Here is a 20,157-nt window from a genome sequence, read left to right on the forward strand (position 1 = left end):
GAGGTAGCAATGGGAGCAAGCGCCAGAAGGCATGGAGTCAGGTCCTTTGTCAGGGTTAGCTAGTTTGCTGGGTATTAGGTCCCAGGGAAGGAAGAAGCATATTGGGAATGTGGTACCAGGTCCTAGGAGTTAGGGGGACACTGAGACCAGGGCACAGAAGCAATCTGTTGGGTTTAGTGACTGAGATGTCAGATCTCTTGATTAGAATGAACTGTTGGGGCCAGTGTTGGAAGTTGTCATGTCTTGAGTAAACAGGAGATTGTCGAGTCAGAGTTGAGGTGATGTCAGGGCCTGAGGTAGTGTAGTTAGTGGTGGGTGTGTGGTAAGTTAAGGGGGCCAGTTTAATAATTGATGAATTTGATTAGGATTTTAATAGTGTACCTTTTGCTGAGTAAGAGTTTACTTCACTATTACAGAACTCTGTGAATTGGCTGATTTAAATGGATGCGTTCAGAGAGTTCCAGGCATGGAGGGATTGCCCAGCAGAATCTTCAATTTACTGGACAGTTCTTGGAGTTGTGCATAGGGACCGGGCAGAATCCTCAACAATGTTTATATAGTAGTTCACAACTTAAATGTCAATTCATAACTTTAATTTCTTATTAGTTATAGTTTCATTTCAAATTTACACTTCATCTAAAATTCTCTTTATTCATTTCCTTCAAGTGAGTGTGATTTTGCAGAGATATCGTTTTTCATTTGAATGCATAGTTACATATATTTATTGCTTTTTTTTAAACATATCATTTGTCATTTTGAACCAAGTAAAGTACATTGCTGCTGGGCAACCAAATAAAATGTTTAATTATATCCTATGATATTTTTCCAGAATACAGATGCTGCTTTACTGCCGTGTATAAGTTACCCTGCATTTGCAGTGGATGATGATGCCTTGTTTGATCAAACTCTTGAGAAAGTTGTTCGTAAACTGAATGGAAAATATGGATTAAAACGTTTCTTAAGAGATGGATACAGGACAGGATTGGAGGACCATTCACGGCGTTACTATAAACCGGCAGAAATCAAGGTACTTTAGATAAGTTATCATTTTCCTAAAACATTCTAATAAATGCTATTTTGCTGAGTTATTTTGAAAAAAAAAGTAAGTATGACTGAAAAATGTCCGGTGTTTTTTGAAGTTTTTCATCTGGCACTGAACAGGGCAATTCACAAGAATATTAAGGTAAAGGGGAAGCTTCCTTTCCTTCCCTTGTCAAACTGGTTGAGAAATCTTCAAGTGGACTCTTTCCTATTAGCTGTCACAAGCCTACATTCATTGAACAATGTATGCATCGAGACTCTGACAGTTTCATGCACGATGAGATTAGCCACAGCAACAACCTCATTAATGTGGTCTAAGCTCCTTCACCACGTAAGCTTGATGTTTACATAAAAGCTGTATCAAAGCCATCCTATTAGATAAAATTGAAGTTGTAGTGGATAGTGAAGAAGGTTGTCTCAGAGTACAACAGGATCTTGATCAGATGGGCCCATGGACTGAGGAGTTGCAGATAAAGTGTAATTTAGGTAAATGTGAAGCTTTGCATTTAGGTAAGGTAAACAGGGCAGGACTTATAGAGCTAATGGTAGTGCCCTGGAGACCGTTGCCAAACAGAGACCGAGGAGTGCAGGTGCATATCCCTTCTAAGTGCGGTCGCAAGTAGACAGGGTGATGAAGGAGGTGTTTGGTGCGCTGGCCTTCACTGGTCACTGCATTGAGTATAGGAATTGAGATGTAATTTTGCAGATATACACTTCATTTGTTAGGCCATTTTTGGAATACTGTATTTAATTCTGGTGTCCCTGCCATAGGAAAGATGTTACAGAGTCGAGGAGTTGTACAGCACGGAAACATACTCTTTGGTCCAACCAATCCATTTCAACCATAATCCCAAACCACTCCCACCTGCCTGCGCTTGGCCTATATCCCTCCAAACATTTATTATTCATGTACTTATCCAAATATCTTTTCAATGTTGTAACTGTACCCGCATCCACCACTTCCTCAGGAAGTTCATTCCACACACTAACCACTCATCTTGTGCTTAAAAAATGTACCCTCCTGTTAGTTCAAAATCTTTCTCTTCTCAGCTTAAAGATATGCGCCACTAGTCTTGACATGCCCCACCTCAGGAAAATACACCTGCCATTCAACTTATCTATATCCCTCATGATTTTGTGAACTTCTATAAGGTACCATTTGTTAAACTTGAAAGAGTTCAGTAAAAATTTGACAAGGATGTTGCTAGGAATGGAGGGTTTGAGCTATAGGGAGAGGCTGAAAAGCATGGGGCTTTTATCCCTGGAGTGTCAAAGTCTGAGGGGTGACCTTTATAGAGGTAGATAAAATCATGAGGGGCATGGATGGGGTGAATAGCCAAGGTCTTTTTCCTAGAGGAAGTGAGTCAAAAATTAAAGGATATAGTTTTAAAGTGAGAGGGGAAATATTTAAGAGGGACAGAGGGTGGTGTGTATATGGAACAAACTGCCAGAGGAGGTGGTGGAGACAGATACAATAACAGCATTTAAAAGACATGTGGTTAGGTACATGAATAGGAAGGGTTTTGAGGGGTATAGGCAAAATGCTGGCAAATGGGACTAGATGTCTGGTCGGTGTGGACTAGTTGAACCGAAGGGCCTGTTTCCGTGCTGCATGACTGTATGATGACTGCCTAGGTCAGACCATATCACACTGGATATCACACAAACTCATGAATGAGCCCAAGGGTCATTTTCAGTTCTTGAAAATGGTCAGTCTACTTCTGACAAGGTATCTCAGAACTTTGAGCAAGAGATGAAACTGATTATTTCGCATTGCTATTGTGCAGCAGCAACACAGGTGATGTCCATCAGTAACAGCTGCTGCTGTAAACCCAAAAAGATACAGTGACTTGCATGAAGTTGAGTCATATGGCAAATGAATTTCAGTGTCGATATAACACTAGGTGTGTAGGCGATATGCACCAAAGGCTGATGGATCATATCAAACCTCATGTCTCTTTTACTGTTCACAACAGGCAAGGGACTGATCGTGCCCATTCATCTCATGCTTGTAAAACTCAAAGCACAGTCTCGAACATTAAATGATTTTCTGCAATTGGAAAACTTATGTTAAGTAATCCCAACTGTGTTACAAATTATGCTAACAACTAAACTAGGATAATCAGTCTGGCTCATAGTGTGGCACATCTGTGCACAATGGAAGTTACATGTATAAAAATACATTGGAACCTATTAGATTAGATTACTTAGATTAGATTAGATTACTTACAGTGTGGAAACAGGCCCTTCGGCCCTACAAGTTCACACCAACCTGCCGAAGCGCAACCCATCCAGACCCATTCCCCTACATTTACCCCTGCCCCTAACACTATGGGCAACTTAGCATGGCCAATTCACCTAACCTGCACATTTTTGGATTGTGGGAGGAAACCGGAGTACCTGGAGGAAACCCACACAGACACGGGGAGAATGTGCAAACTCCACACAGACAGTCGCCTGAGGTGGGAGTTGAACCCGGGTCTCTGGCGCTGTGAGGCAGCAGTGCTAACCACTGTGCCGCCCGTATTCTTTATGGACAGGAAGAATATTAACGTACTTTGCACCTGTTTTAATTTAACAATGTAGGATCAGCCATTCCCTGATTCATTGGTCAAGACAACACTCTGAGAAATCAGGGGCAACCTGATTTGGTTTAAATTTGAACAAAGCTTGAAGTATACTCAGTCTTCATCTAGTTAGTGCGTTCTCTATGATAGTAGCTCTTCCACTCAGAGTTCATTTGCTTACCAGTCAACACATTTTTCTTACTTATTAAATAAGCGTTTCCCTTTAGATTGATATTCATGCAAATTGTTTTGAAGAGCTCAAGACTCAATTTCTATACTGTCAAATTACTATTTGTAAGTCCTAAATTAATGAACATATATTTGAAGCAACCTTTCTACTTTCTACTGTAACCTCTCTTTTGAGGTGTTTGGAGGCTAAAGCCTCTATCTTTGCTTTGACCTGTCTTCCATTTAGTTATAGAAATTGTGATAGCAAAAATGTGCACCTTGAGGATGTTGTCGAGTTGGCAGTGATGGAAGCACTGTGAGAGTGGTCATAACATTGGTACAGGATGCATAATGTGAAATCAAATAGAAAGGCGATGAGGATGACAATATTTTACATTTTGAATTTGGTCTATACAGTACATTGAGGCTGTGGTTTCTCCTTTCCTCTTGTGAAGGCAGCTGAATATGTTGTTTGCATTTGATAGCCTATTATCCACTTCCTTGTCTGTGGTGCAACAAAATGAGATGGTGCTTTCAAATGGATAACTTGTTTGATGGCGGTTCTCTTGGTAGCAATACTTAATGTCTGTGTTTGTCTTGCAGTGCAGGCTGATGCAGGACTCTTGTTTTCTCTAAACTGATTTTTAGTTTGAAGAGCTGCACCAAAAATGATGTTATATATGCTGCCAGACCTGCTATGTTTTTTCCAGCAATTTTTTTTTAAATTTTCTCTGATTTCCAGCATACACAGTTCTATTTTTTGTGTGTGTATACATTGCCAGTCTGATTTGCTGTGGGCCAGGAGAGTGCAATCATCAGAAAAAAGGAGTTTACTGATGAGTTCTTTTCTTACATTTTCATGTGGCTCTGTAGATGCCCAAGTTTAGAAAGACCAAATCCATCTAGAAGCTTATGTCAACTCCCTCCTCAGGATGTTATCTCTCTTTCTTCGACATCCTACTGAAGATGGTAAAGATGAAGAAGAAAAAGGAGTTCCATAATGTTAATTACACCAGTCCCATAATCCACATCCCCAGGCAACTGTTCAGGACACATGAATCCCACAGTGATGAAATTTTAATTCAATAAAATGTAGAATTTAGGCTAATCTGATTGTTGTGAAAACCCCTTTAGGGGAAGGAAGTCGGCTGTCCTTACATGGACTGGCTTACACGTGTCTCTAAACGCACAGCAACATAGTTCAGCCTTACTATGAGGGCAGATCAACCACGTTTCAAGCTTAGGGTGGCATTCCAACACCTCCAGGGGTTTTGTTGCTCTTCATCTGGTTACTGGACAGTTTCTTCCAGAATCGCTATCCAGTTCTTCTTTAACAGGCAGTGGTTTAGTGTGGTTAAAGGCAGTATCCTGCTTTATTACTTGGGACTGAAGATCTTTTCAAAGTGCTACAGCCAGAGATCCAGGACTAACTCCTTGTCAATGTGCAGTGTCTTGCCTTGGGAGCTCGTCAGAGAGTTTTTGGTTTCATCTGCTCGTCTATAGCCAGTTTTAGTGTTTTGCAGAAGCTTCTTCTATCACCAGTATCAAAGTACAGTTGAATTTTTCTCACAATCTATCACTGATTTTGGTTGTTCCTCAGTTTACAGAATCATAGGGGTCCATAGCACAGAAAAAGGAAATTAAGCCTATCAAGTCTGCAACAGTCAAAAACTATCTAACTATTACTAATCCTATTTCCCAGCTCTTGGCCCATAGCCTGGTTTGCCACAGCATTGCAAGTGTACATCTAAATACTACTAAAATGTTATAAGGATTTATGTTGGAAAGAGCTCCATGCTTGGCTTTCTTTTGCTTGGTTGGCCAGCTGAGAGAGGTCTGTCCATGGAGCTGACCTTTGTATTGCTCGCAAGTTCTGGAATTCCTTGTCATCAAACCAGTCCTCATTCTTCTTAGTGCTGGATCTGATAACCAATTGGAAATATCCATTGTTGTAGCTTTGATGTGTTCCCAGAGTTCTTCTGGTGCCAGATCAGTAGTAAGGTCAGGGTGTTCCTGTTTCATGTATAAGGTTGCTTGATGTCCATCACTCAAAATGAGGTTTGCACTTGCCAGTCAAAATTTCTTTTTAGAGGTTGGGGCTAGGTTTGCTCTTGGGGTTAGGCTTAAAGTGAAATTTCAGCTTTGAGTGGAGTTGATAGCCTATATGGCAGACAGACTGGGCATGAATCTCCTGTGCATGATGTCGTAATGGTGTACATTTTGGTTACATCTGGTGCACTAAGATGTAAGGTGCCAGTGTTTGGAGCCGTGATGTGCCCATGTAATCTTGAAATGATCTTTTTGGGAAGGAAGATGTTGGCTTTGGACTGCTGTTTTTCTGCAAAAAGTTATAAGAATTGATGCCTGTTTTCATTGCATTTTCCAAATTCCTGGTTTCTGAGTGCTCCCTTCCATAGATGGCTGTCATAGCCAACTCTAGCACTGATTGCCAAGGGTGATAATTTGTCCTTGGGAGAGCCATTCAAGGTAGATCTCTGTGAACTCATCTTTGTCAGCTGGGTTAGCATACAGGGTTGAAGGGTGAATTCTGCTGCAAGTTGCATGTCGCTGGTCTTGAAGGGAGAGTTCCAGGAATTTTATGCATCCAGATAGCCACTTTTGAGAATAAAAACTGTCCAGTCTACCTCAGATTTCTAACTAATTGCAAACATTCAATGTTTTGGCCTCAACTGTTTTCTGTGGCTGAGAATTCTACAGGCTCGCCACTCTGGGTGATGAAATTTCTCCCAGTTTCTTTCTCAAGTGGCCTACTCTGTATCCTAAGACTGTGATTCCTGATTCTGGAATCCCCAGTCATTAGTAACATCCTTCTTGCATTTCTGCTGTCTAGTTCTATTAGAATTTTATAGGTTTCCATGAGATGCCCCCCACCTCTATTATTGTTTTAAACTCAAACAAAAATCTGAATCTATCCAGTCTTTCTTCCTTCATCAGTTTTGCCATCCCAAGAATCAGTCTGCCTCACCTTTATTGCACTTCCACCATAGCTAGAATGTTGCTCCTCAGATAAGCAGACCAAAATTGCAGTAGGACTCCGGGACTGGTCTCCCCAAGGTTCTATACAATTGCAGCAAGACATCCCCAGTCTGTACTCAAATCCTGTCTATGAAGGCAAACATACCATTTGCCTCCTTCATTACCTGTTGAGAGGTGTGCTTTCAACAACTGTTGTACAAGGCCACCCAGGTTTCAATGCACTTTTCCCTTTCCCAATCTTTTGCAGCTCAGATAATAAACAGCCTTCCTGTTTTTGTTACCAAAGTGGAACACCTCACATTTATTCACGTTATACTTAATCTGTCATGCATTTTCGCATTAACTCAACTTGTCCAAAGAGAACTTCAAACAGAACCTCCCCATTTCTTGTAAGAGAAATTTCAACGTAATGGACCATAAAAAATAGCAAAAGTAGACTTTTCAGCCCCTTGAATCTGTCCAGACATTCAGCAGGGTCATGGCTGACGTCGTTTACACAATCCCTTAAGTTGTCATTTAATTTTCCCAGACCTAGCCCAAAGCATTAATTCCCAGACCTAGCCCAAAGCATTTAATTCCCAACTTCCATTCCTTTCCTTTCATAGCCTGTAATCTTTCAACCCAAAACTTAAATTCAGTGTTCTGTCTGGAGACTCTGTGTCTCTCAAATCTTCATAAATTTGGTCTTTTGAATCCCAGCTTGAATTCATGCCAGTGTTCCTGTGTATTGGACTATCGAGACTTTTAGCCATTAGCTGCTTCTTCTGTTTGGTAGATTACTTGACTGAAAGTTTCAAGAAAACCCTAAACCTCTCACTGCCTGTCTCCGCAACAGTGTAAATCATATTGGCTTTACAATATGGTAAATATACAAATGAATTAGTCTTTAGCCCTCCGTGTTATTCTACCTTGAAATTAAATGGACATTTAAAAGCATAATTGATTACAAGCTAACATTCTCAACACCTTGGGACTTCAGAGACTGCTAGTCCAGCTACTGTAAACCACATGTTGTTGCTGTTGTTTCCAAGTCTGAACACTTCAGAACTTACAGTCATAGAGATGTACAGCAAGGAAACAGACCCTTAGGTCCAACTCGTCCATGCCGTCCAGATATCCTAACCTAATCGAATCCCATTTGCCAGCACTTGACTCATATCCGTCTAAACCCTTCCTATTCATATACCATCCAGATGTCTTTTAAATGCTGCAATTGTATCAGCCTCCACCACTTCTTCTTGCAACTCATTCCATACACACACCACCTGGGTGTGAAACAAGTTGCACCTTAGGTCTCTTTTATATCTTTCCCTCACACCCTAAACCTATGCCCTCTAGTTCTAGACTCCCCCACCCCAGGGAAAAGACCTTGTCTATTTATCCTTTCCATGCCCCTCATGATGTTTATAAACATCTATAAGGTCACCCCTCAGCCTCCGACGCTCCAGGGAAAACAGCCCCAGCCTTAGAGTGGGTTCTTTCTAGATTATATGTTTCACTGATACCTGTCTTTTGATTAAATTTTAAAAATATAAACAGTAAGTACTACGTTAGCCTGGAGCACTTTTTTTTAGAGCAAAACAATGGTGCTATTTTTTGGGTCTATCGAGTGTGAAGGATCAAAGATGGCCTTTAGTAAAGTGATGTGCTGTTTTTGTTCGATGTGGGAGTGTAAGAACAGTTAACATTATGTTTGCAGGAGGTGTCTTAGGTTGTGAATCCTATTAAATTGAATGGATTGGTTGGAGCAACAGTTAGAGGCAATGAGGGATTTACACGAGCTAGGAGATGGGATGGATAGCAGTTGTAGGAAGGGAGAAAGGTCGCAGATATAGTCAGATAGATGGGTTAACTCCAGGAAAGGTAGGAGAGGTAGTGCAGGAGTTTTCTATGGCTATCCCCATTTCAAACAAGTATGCTATCTTGGAAACTGTAGGGGGTGATGGACTCTCATGGGAATGTAGGATGAACAGTCAAGTTTCTGATATCAAGACTGGCTGTAATGTAATAAGGGGTGCATCAGGTTCCAAGCGATCGATTGTAATAGGGGACTCTCTAGTCAGAGGCATTGACAGATGAGAAATCAGAATGGTCTGTTGTCTCCCTGGTGCCAGGATCAAGGGTGTCTCCGAGAAGTACAGAATGTTCTCAAAGGCGAGAGAAACCAGAAGGAGGTAATTGTCCACATTGGAACCAATGACTTAGGAAGGCTTAGGGAATGAGATTCTGAAGAGTGTCTCTAAAAGGTTAGGCAGGAATTTAAAAAGAAGATCCTCAAGGATAGTAATATCTGGATTACTCCCAGTGCTATGAGCTAGTGAGGGTAGGAATAGGAAGATAGAGAAGATGAATGCATGGCTGAGGAGCTGGTGAATGGAAGAAGGGTTCACATTTTTGGATAATTGGAATCTCTCCTGTGGTAGAAGCAACCTGTATAAGAAGGATGGATTGCACCTGAATTGGAAGGGGATTAATATACTGGCAGGGAGATTTGCTAGAGCTGCTCAGGAGGATTTCATCTAGTAAGGTGGGGGGCGGTGGCGGGGAGAAGGGGACCCAGGGAAATAGTGAGAAAAGAGATCAATTTGAAACTGGTACAATTGGGAAAAGGAGCAAGTAAAACAGTCATGGTAGGAAGGAAGAAAGCAGAGAACAAGATAGGACTGATAAATTAAACTGCATTTACTTCAATGCAAGAGGCCTAACAGGGAAGGCAGATGAGCTCAGGGCATGGTTAGGAACGTGGGACTGGGATATCATAACAATTACAGAAACATGGCTCAGGGATGGACAAGACTGGCAGCTTAATGTTCCAGGATATAATGGTATATGAAGGGTAGAAAATGGAGGGGAGGGGAGGGGTGGGGCGGGGCGGGGGGCCAAGAGAGGAAGGGAAGTGGTGCTTTTGATAAGGGATAACATTACTATTGTACTTATGGAGGATATTCCTGGGAATGCATCCAGGAAAGCTATTTAGGTGGAACTGAGAAATAAGAAAAGGATGATCACCTTATTGGGATTATTTTATAGACCCTCTAATTGTCAGCGGGAAATTGAGAAACAAATTTGTAAGGAGATTTCAGTTATCTGTAAGTATAATAGGGTGGTTATGATCAGGAATTTTAAATTTCCAAACATAGACTGGGACTGCCATAGTCTTAAGGGTTTATTTGGAGAGGTATTTGTTAAGTATGTACAAGAAATTTTTCTGATTCAGTATGTGGATGTTCCTCCTAGAGAAGGTGCAAAACTTAATCTACTCTTGGAAGTAAGGCAGGGCAAGTGACTGAGGTGTCAGTGGGGGAGCACCTTGGGCTCAGCAACCACAATTCCATTAGGTTTAAAATAGTGATGGAGAGGGATAGACCAAATCTAAAAGTTGAAGTTTTAAGTTGGAGGAAGGCTAATTTTGATGGTATTAGGCAAGAACTTGCAAAAGCTGACTGGGGGCAGATGTTCGCAGGTAAAGGGATGGCTGGAAAATGGGAAGCTTTCAAAAATGAGGTAACGAAAATCCAGAGACAGTATGTTCCTGTTAGCATGAAAGGAAAGGCTGATAGGTATAAAGAATGCTAGATGACTAGAGAAATTGAGATTTTGCTTAAGAAAAAGGAGGAAGCATATGTCAGGTATAGACAGCAGAGATCGAGAGAATCCTTAGAAGAGGATAAGGCAGTAGGAGTATACTGAAATCAAGAAGGCAAAAAGGGGACATGAGATAGCTTTGGCGAATAAGTTTAAGGAGAATCCAAATAGTTTTTTTTATAAATACATTAAGGACAAAAGAGTAACAAAGAAGAGAATAGGGTGCCTCAAGGCAGCCTATATGTGCAGCTGCAGGAGATGAGGGAGATACCAGTATTTAGCATCAGTGTCATCTTGAAAAATGTGCCTATTACAGAAGATGAGGTGCTGGATATCTTGAAATGCATAAAAGTGTACCTTAGAACCCCGTGAGAAGCTAGAGAGGTTATTGCTGGGCCCTTTGCTGAGATATTTGTATCATCGATAATCACAGGCGAGGTGCCAGAAGACTGGAGGTTGGCGAACATGATGCCACAATTTAAGAAGATTTGGAGATGCCGGTGTTGGACTGGGGTGTAGAAAGTTAAAAATCACACAACACCAGGTTATAGTCCAACGGGTTTAATTGGAAGCACACTAACTTTCGGAGCGACGCTCCTTCATCAGGTGATAGTGGAGGGCTCGATCGTAACACAGAATTTATAGCAAAAATTTGCAGTGTGATGTAACTGAAATTATACATTGAAAAATTGATTGTTAAGCCTTTCATCTGTTAGAATACAGTGATAGTTTCACTTGTTTCATGTGTAAATCACAAAACCTTTTTTTTAAAGTTGCATTCTCAGGTTAGCTGTTAACAATGGTGATCGCTAGACAATATGTTGAAGGTGTTAGCCACCTGTGTTCTCTGTCTATGACCTGATGTTTAGATTGATTCTAATCTAAAAAGTGAGATAACAGAGTGCTACATGAATGTATGCAGTTTTTGAGCAAAGTGCAATGTAACTCTGCAAGTACAAATTCACCCCACAAAATATGTGTGTGCGTGTGGGTCTTTGTCTGTCTGTGTGTGTGTGTCTGTCTGGGGTGGGGGTTGTGAGTGTGAGAATGTGTGTGTGTGTGTGGTGAGTGCAGAGTGTCTTAATTCTGTGAGGGGGTGCATGTGTGAGTGTGGGATTATGTGTGTCTATAAGGGTGTGTGCAGTTACATCATACTGCAAATTTTTGCTATAAATTCTGTGTTACGATATAGCCCTCCAGTATCACCTGATGAAGGAGCGTCGCTCCGAAAGCTGGTGTTCTTCCAATTAAACCTGTTGGACTATAACCTGGTGTTGTGTGATTTTTAACAATTTAAGAAAGGTGGTAAGGAAAACCAGGGAACTATAAATCAGTGAGCCTGACTAGTTGTTGGAAGGAATCCTGAGGGACAGGATTTACATGTATTTGAAAAGGCAATAACTAATTAGGGATAGTCAACATGGCTTTGTGCGTGAGAAATCATGTTTCACATAGTTGATTGATTTTTTTTGAAGAAGTAACAAAGAGTGTTCATAAGGGCAGTGTGGTGGACGTGATTTATATGGACTTCATTAAGGCGTTCGAGAAAGTTCCCTATGGTAGACTCATTAGCAAGGTTAGATCTTGTGGAATACAAGGAGATCTAGCCATTTGAATACAGAACTGGCTTGAAGGTAGAAGACAGAGGGTGATGGTGGAGGATTACTTTTCAGACTGGAGGCCTGTGACGAGTGGAGTGCCACAAGGATTGGTGCCAGGTGCACTACGTTTCGTCATTTATATAAATGATTTGGATGTGAACAAAGGAGGTATAGTTTGTAAATTTGCAGATGACACCAAATTTGGAGATATGGTGGACAGCGAAGAAGGTTACCTCAGTGTGTGACGGGATCTTGATTAGATGGGCCAGTGGGGTGAGAAGTGGCAGATGGAGTTTAATTTAGATAAATGTGAGGTGCTGCATTTTGGAAACGCAAATCAGAGCAGGACTTAAAAGTTTGGACTTTCCTTTAATCTTTAACAGGGAATAGGTTTTGTAATGCTCTTTGATTTACCCTAAATTCGACACAGTACCAAACATCACAAACTTATAAACCTCATGTTTATAATATTCATTAACTGAAAATATTGATTTTCTTTTCTTTTCTAGCTGTTCGATGGCATTGAATGTGAATTTCCTTTGTTTTATATTTATTTGATCATTGACGGTGAGTAGACCTTGAAGTTTATTTCGTTTGGAAAACAGTTTTTGCTTTAAGATCTGAAATATGTCACTTTTTGATTCATGTTGGACCAGAAATGTGTCATTTATATTAGAAATACCGGATTTGCTGTACAAGGATTAGAGAAATGTTAAAATATGGAATTAACAAGTTGAATTGATTACTTCCAGTATTTGCAAATATAGTTTAAACTCTGATTTATACTGTAAAGATAATGTTATTGATTCAACTGCCATTAAGTATTTTCTCACTTTTCATTTCCATTGACTTTATAAGTTTGGATATTGATATAATCCCTGCCTTCATAGAGAAATTGAATAAATCCTTAAAGGGATTGAGACAAAGTGGGTTGTGTTTCAAAACCAGTACAGACCAAATGGGCCAAATACCAACTTTTTGTGACAATCTGTGGTCCTACTTTAATCATTAATATTTAAGGTAAATAGATCTGTTCATTTTGTTTGAGTAATCTAATAATGGCTAATGGATGTCTTCATAATAACTGAAATGACAATAAGCATTTATTTTTAAATATTTCTCAAGATATGGTGACATCTTTCCAAGTTACACCATGTAAACGAACTGTTGCTGTCCTTACAATGATTGCGCTCAAATACACTTGCATTAGATAGAGAATTCAAGGATTTGAAGGCCAAGCGGAGGTGGCTGGCACTTTTGTTCTTGGCAGTGTTCATTGCTTAACACTTCTGTGGAACGGCTTTAGTCTGCAATTTGCCAGCATATCCTTGGATGTTGTCCAGATTCTATTAAAGGTGCTTATCATCACATACCATTCCTTCCTCAAATAACAGATCAGTACTGTTTCACATTGAATACAACTGAGATAATATTCTGCATGAAACAAGAGCACAAATTATGTTCTGGACGAGATACTTCATAACCTACTACTGATATCAGCTTGTTATTGTTCATTTTCTAACCAGTTAGCCATATTGTGATTTCATAGGGTTTGTAGTTACACTCATTTAATGTTCCTGCCTGAAGTGATTTCTTTGAATTGTTGCTTATTTATTCTATGGGACAATTTTTTCAGCATGCATTTCAGTTTATCCAGTGAACTCATGCAGAATCAACTATGTTTCGGTTATCTTAATCTAATGCCTGAGTCACTGCTTGTGACTCCACTTTATAGTTAGCTTGCTGTTCATTTTTTTATAACCTTATATATAGTTTAGCAATTTGTTGTGTCATTTAAGAGACCATTAAAACTAACCACGGATAAAGAGTGATTGTATCTCAGCCAGATCAGATAGGGGTTGCAGGTTCTTGTTTCTGAACAATCTTAGTAAATCAGTTTGATTTTTATGATCATTTGTCAGGCTGGTATGCTGAGATCTGAACTTGTGACTAGTTTACTAACTATAACTGCTAGGCTACATGACAGAGCAGCATAAAATATCTCAATTGAATGCTTTGATTACAAACTGATATGATCTGTGCGTATACCAAATTCCGGCAGATATCTGTATTTAACAGGCATTTATTACCACAAGAAAGGGACTGTCAAATTAGGTTGTAGTGTTTAGTTAGCATTCCATATGTGTTAGTTAACGTGTGTATTACGACATGACAATACAAACAAACTATAGTAATTTGCCATAATACATTCTCTGTTTGGAATTAATAATGTTAATAAATTCAAAACTGGGAAATTTCCTTTTGTCTTAGAAGTTAGTTTAGTAAAGATCAAGGCCATTTGACTCACTGAAACTACACAGATCTGTTGATGGACAATGCAATTAATCTCACTCCTGGGCTGTGTCCTCTTCTGCTAGCAACATTTTGTCCTTGAGATATTTATTGAACTTTGTTTCAGATCTGTATGCATGACACTGTCAGGCAGTTTCAAATCCGAACTACTTCTTGCATTAAAAAAAGATTTTGCTCATATCACCTCTGGTTCTTTGGCTGCTCACTGTAAATTGTTGCCATATTATTATCAATCCTTCAGCCCTTCAACCCTTAGAAACAGTTTATTTACTGTATGCAAACGCTTCATGATTTTTAATACCTCTGTTAAATCTCTTAATTGCCTTCTCTACTCAACTGGAAAAAATTGGATTGTTCCCCTTCTGGTTGAATAAATATAATATGCCATACCTGGACTATTCTTGTAAATCTTTCCCATACATCTTTTAAAACCCTCCAAATCCTTTCTAAAGTATAACATGTAAAATTGAACACAGTACACCAGCTGCAGCTAAGCTAGTGGATTTAATGAAACCTCCAAGTTTCTGTACTCTGTCTCTCTGGTTATAAAGTACGGAAACCCATATGTTTTATTGACTGATGTGTTACCCTGTCCTTTTGCCTTTAATGTTTGTCACTCCACATCACCAGGGGTCTCTTTGCTCTTTTAACCCTTGAAAATTGTAGGCATGGTCCTGCTTCATTCTATCATGTAAAATGTCTCAAGGGCAACTCTGCTTCTTGAGTTCTTTGTCTGAAGGCAGTTCCAATTCACGATGTCAACACCTTCACCATGGGTGGGGCAAGGAGGCAGGTCCTAAATCTAGCCCAACAGGAACAGGGATTGAACCGCATGCTTCAAACACAACCTGATTTACAGTTATGCAGCCAATAGACCAACCATCCCCACAAGGAGGCTCAGTAACTTTAGTAACACTTTTGCATGCATATTGTATCCTGGAGCTGAGAACATGATGGTAAAGTCTCCAATTTATTGTCACCTCACCTTTCTTGTTCTTACCTCCTGCTGTTGCCTTATGTTGAAATGATTTATAAATTGAGCCTCAGTTTAGTTATCCACAATTTAAATGTACCTTCCTTGGATATCATGTCCTGGGTGACATTTCAGCCTGGAGCTTCTCATTTAGAAGTAGGTACCCTACCTAAGGCAACACAAGATCATCAAGGTTAATTGAAGCATATCAACAAATACTAGCTTGTCAAGGATGCTCATATTTAATAAACAAAAAATAGTTGTAACTCACATATTTCAGCATGGGATTTCATTTAACGTAGGTTTGATATATATACTAGTTTGTCAGTGTCCTCTTGAAGCTTATTCCTATCTTCCTTGCTGTTTTGTCCACCTCCAGTTTTCTTGCCATCTGTGAATTTCAAATTGTGTCCTTAAGTCCAAGTCATGAATGTAAGTCAGAATCAACAGTAGTCTTCGTGCTGAACTTTGGGTAATGCCATTGCATACCTTCATCCAGTGCGAAAAAAGTACTCATACAACCTTCAATTGTCTATTCCTGAACCAATTTTAGTTTCATGCTGCTGTGGTGCTTTTTATAAAATGTCAGTTATATTGATAAGTTTAATAGTTGGTACTTTACTCATTGCCTTTTGAAAGTCCACATATGCAGCATCAACTGCATTGTTCTAATCACCCTCTGTGTTACCGCAGCAAAGTGTGACCACATTTCTAAACAGCTCCTGACCATTTCCTCAATTTCATCCCAGTGCCTTTTTAAATACTATTATCTACAGTTTTTTGAAGTGTTGTTTATTGTGTTTATATGACATTTTTCCTATCTTTTTTGTATTGATCACAACTGTCTAGAATTTGGTAGTGTGGATTTGTGGTTTCTTGCAGATATTGGGTATTAAAAATAAAATCCAAAAGACATAGTGAAGAGTTGGGGAAGTTGGAGTCAAGAGTTATTATAACTTTTGAATTGCCTCATTATTATTATTTAATGATTAAAAATATCTTTTATTTAAGGTTCTTTCTGGTGTAAGTTGATCATGCGATCATCTGTCTTAACTTATTAATTAGCTTAAGTTATTAACTGAATTAATTTCTTATGAGTATTGATGTTTGAAATAGTTAACAGAATGATGGACATGATTTGACAGCATTGCAGTGAATCCTTCATTCATATTGCCATTGCATTCATTAAATAAGTAAGGAGCTTTAAAATAATTATTCACATATACAAATCTCATGAGTTTTGTGAAGTTGAATCTATACATGATTCTGTTGTTATTATGTAAGATATTATATTTTATTGGTCTTTGAGATCAAACTAACCTTATTAGTTACATAATACCTTTGTTTTCTCCTTTCACTATGAATGGATAATTTCATCGTTAAATGTTAAGTAATTTGGAATATTAAATTTTTACCATTGTATACAGGTTCCTACTTAAAATTGATCATCTTATGTGAAAAATATTTAACAAGCATGATATCATAGCTAATGTTTAATATACCTTGTTTGAATCTTGCTTGAAGGGTATGGAATTATATGCAAAGAATATAAGCATTTAGTAAAGGATAAGTTGGTAAGAGTACAAGAGAGTTAGCATATTTTTGGAACTGATTCTTAAAGATGATTTTTTTTAACAGGGGTGTTTAGAGATAAACCTGAACAAGTGAAAAAATACTTGACACTCCTTGAACCGTTGCTTCTCCAGTCATACGATGGTAAGGAAGCACTTATGTTCCTCATGAACATATTCTGGGAGGGTAGTTTATTCTTTTCCTTGTATATGCTTTTGGAATGTGCATTGAGAAAATGATAAGCAAATCTAATGTGCGTTTGATATGACATTTTGAGCAAAATGATCTGTGAGATTACTTTAAAACTGGATCAATTATTCTTAATTGTCCTTTATGTACATAAGACAAGATCATTATGTGTGTCTCATGAGTTGAAAATGTTGTTTTATGCAGTGCAGAGTCCTCAGCCTACACAAAAATGCTCTTTGTTTTTAAACCAATATGGATTTCAGCTTTCTTCCTTTGTGGCTATAACAGGATGATCCATAAATATAGATATAGATTTAGACAGATATAGATTTTTCAAAATGTCAGAATCTTAAAAATACAATTTATTTGGAGTTCTTTTCAATGGAAAAGTGATGAAAAATTACTAATTTTTAAAGATAATTGTACTTTAAGTGAGAGTTGATGGAGTTGTAATTGTGTCCGGCATTCTCATTGCAAGACCTGCTAGACTATGTAACTCAGGCTTTGTTCCTGTCCAATTGGTGATGCAGGGTAGGCTACCATCTTCTGTTATATCTTTCCTCACAGTAATGCATCTGATTAAATTTTCTTCCTAATTTTTTGCATTGCTGCTCTTCCACATTCTGACTTTGCCACCCCTGGAGCTCTCATTTTATGCAATCTGTAAACCTGCTGCTATTGTGCTGATCAAGATTTCCAATTTAATTTCACTGACTGTCTTATCAAATCGAGAAAGCACGGTTCTCCCTTTATGGCACCGATATCAGCATTATGCTCTCCCAGGTGAAATTTACTTTTGTCTAGACGTAAATGTAATTCTCCATTTGTCTGCCCAGAAATGTATTTTATCTAGAGCTACTGCATTATACTAAGGCTTTGTTATCTTATGCCAGTCAGTATGATTTCATCAGGTGAAATTCTGGACATCTTACATTTGTTCCAATTGTCTATACACAAGCAATGATAATGAAACAACCAAAAAATGTCATATTGTACAGGTTCTTACAACCAGTGAATAAAGAAACTTTCACCCAATTGATGTATTGAAAGCAAATGTGAGAGTCATTCACAAATACTCACAATCATGAGTAGCTTCATGATTGCTTAATGAAAGAGTTAATTCCTTATTTAATGTAAAATTCTACCTGAACAATTAAATACGTAGTACTGGGGTGGGGGGAGTCAAGGGAATAAAAAGTAGAATGCTTTATTTACATTAATAGTACTACTTACTCAAGTCAGTATGTGAAAGGTGAGTGGATTAAAATCGTTATTGTGTAATTCGGCCCTTTTTCTTGCGCAGTTTATAATCCCTATATTATATCTTGAAAGTCAAATCATTTTGATAGTAATGTTATTCCCAGTGATGTGCTCCATTTTCACCAGGAGAAGGTGAAAAGGATCTTCACTGTCATTGCCAGATTCCCAGTTATGCTTAAAAATATCTCGCTGAGAAAATTATGACATCTACGATGTTGATCTGACAATGTTGTGTTCCAGCTCATTTATGCTCATTTAGGTCATTAGTGTGTCTGGTTTCAACAGAGCTCCCAGCAGTGTTATCTTACGTAATAGCTTCACTTTGGATAAAAAGAATCCAGCTACTAGCTAATATGAAGCAATTAATACAGCTCCTTGTAATTCTGTTAAACATGAAATGGCAAATGCATTATTTATTGGTAAACTGGCTTAAAGCCATGATGAAATTTTTCATATAAATACTTGATCAAGAACCAACACTATGTGGAGATGATATTTCTCTGTAATTGTCATACCCTGCTTCTTGGAACAGAAGAGTAAAAATGGCTAAAAACGATTACTCATCTGTAGCTTGCCACCAGAAAATTGTATTTATATTACAAAACTCACCTTTTTAATAATCTCAAGTGTTTGTTTTGACAGAAGCTGAACAGAATTTTGAAATGCAAATATGCCTATGTTACTTACCCAAAATAGTGATTAATTGATTGAATATTACAAATTTGGGGATTCTTAGTTTGTGCAACTACAGAAAAATAGAATTTGATTCTTAAAATTTAATGTAATGGAAAATTAATAGATAGCAGTGTGGATTCAGTCCAGTTTGTCTATCTTATGCTTATTATAATGTTTCTTGCTATGTTCTCCCTTCCCTCATTTCCATTTTATTTTACCTTTGACATAATACACATGTCTCTTGCATTTGACTTCACAACAAGCCATTTACAGTTGATTGCATTCTCTATAAATCTGTACCATCTGTTCTAACACTTAAAAGTGCTGAGAGTTACAAATAACAGTATTAGACTAGTTTAAGTTTCATAAAAGAAATGGGAGGCTGCACTCAGTAAGCAGATTCATTGCAAGAGCAAAAGTAGGGGAACCAACATTATTTTCTAGTTTCAGTTCAAATGAATAAATGAAAACACATTGGATTGAGGAGGTCCCTGTCAAATCTGTGGAGCAAGTAGTAAAACAAAGTGGTTTTCAGTGAGGGAAGTGCTGATGCACTCAACTCTCATAAACGATGTGTGTTATTTTTGCAGTGTATATGCAATCCTGTGGAAAACAAAGGAAGGGAAAATATGACTGCTTTTGGGATACACATGATCTATTTCAGTTAATTTGACTGTCACAACTCTTTCACTCAGGCACAGGTTGTGTACTGCTCTTGGAGGCATTCCTTAAATACATAGAACATTTAGAACATCACAGCGCAGTACAGGCTCTTCGGCCCTCGATGTTGCACCAACCTGTCATACCAATCTGAAGCCCATCTAACCTACACTATTCCATGTACATCCATATGCTTGTCCAATGACGACTTAAATGTACTTAAAGTTGGCAAATCTATGACCGTTGCAGGCAAAGCATTCCATACCCTTACTACTCTCTGAGTAAAGAAACTACCTCTGACATCTGTCCTGTATCTATCACCTGTCAATTTAAAGCTATGCCCCTCGTGCTCGCCGTCGCCATACTTGGAAAAAGGCTCTCCCTGTCCACACTATCTAAGCGGAAGGCCCCAAGGAATCCTTCCATATCCGCCACAAATTCACCTGCACCTCCACACACATCATTTACTGCATCTGCTGAACCCAGTGTGGCCTCCTCTATATTGGGGAGACAGGCCGCCTACTTGCGGAACGTTTCAGAGAACACCTCTGGGACA

At 38.7% G+C, this 20,157-nt stretch overlaps 1 protein-coding gene across 4 annotated transcripts in view; it reads left to right on the plus strand.

Moving 5' to 3' along the window:
* The window catches only part of phkb (phosphorylase kinase, beta), a 262,162-nt gene that overhangs the window by 117,296 nt on the left and 124,709 nt on the right, over window positions 1–20,157 (plus strand). For all 4 annotated transcript variants that reach the window (XM_060838109.1, XM_060838108.1, XM_060838110.1 and 1 more), the window contains 3 exons: window positions 830–1,027; window positions 12,469–12,526; window positions 16,884–16,961. In XM_060838109.1, the coding sequence (XP_060694092.1) occupies window positions 830–1,027; window positions 12,469–12,526; window positions 16,884–16,961 (334 nt within the window). The remainder of the gene's footprint in view (window positions 1–829; window positions 1,028–12,468; window positions 12,527–16,883; window positions 16,962–20,157) is intronic.

Source organism: Hemiscyllium ocellatum, chromosome 17, assembly GCF_020745735.1.
Source record: "Hemiscyllium ocellatum isolate sHemOce1 chromosome 17, sHemOce1.pat.X.cur, whole genome shotgun sequence".
In the NCBI taxonomy this organism is placed as follows: domain Eukaryota; kingdom Metazoa; phylum Chordata; class Chondrichthyes; order Orectolobiformes; family Hemiscylliidae; genus Hemiscyllium; species Hemiscyllium ocellatum.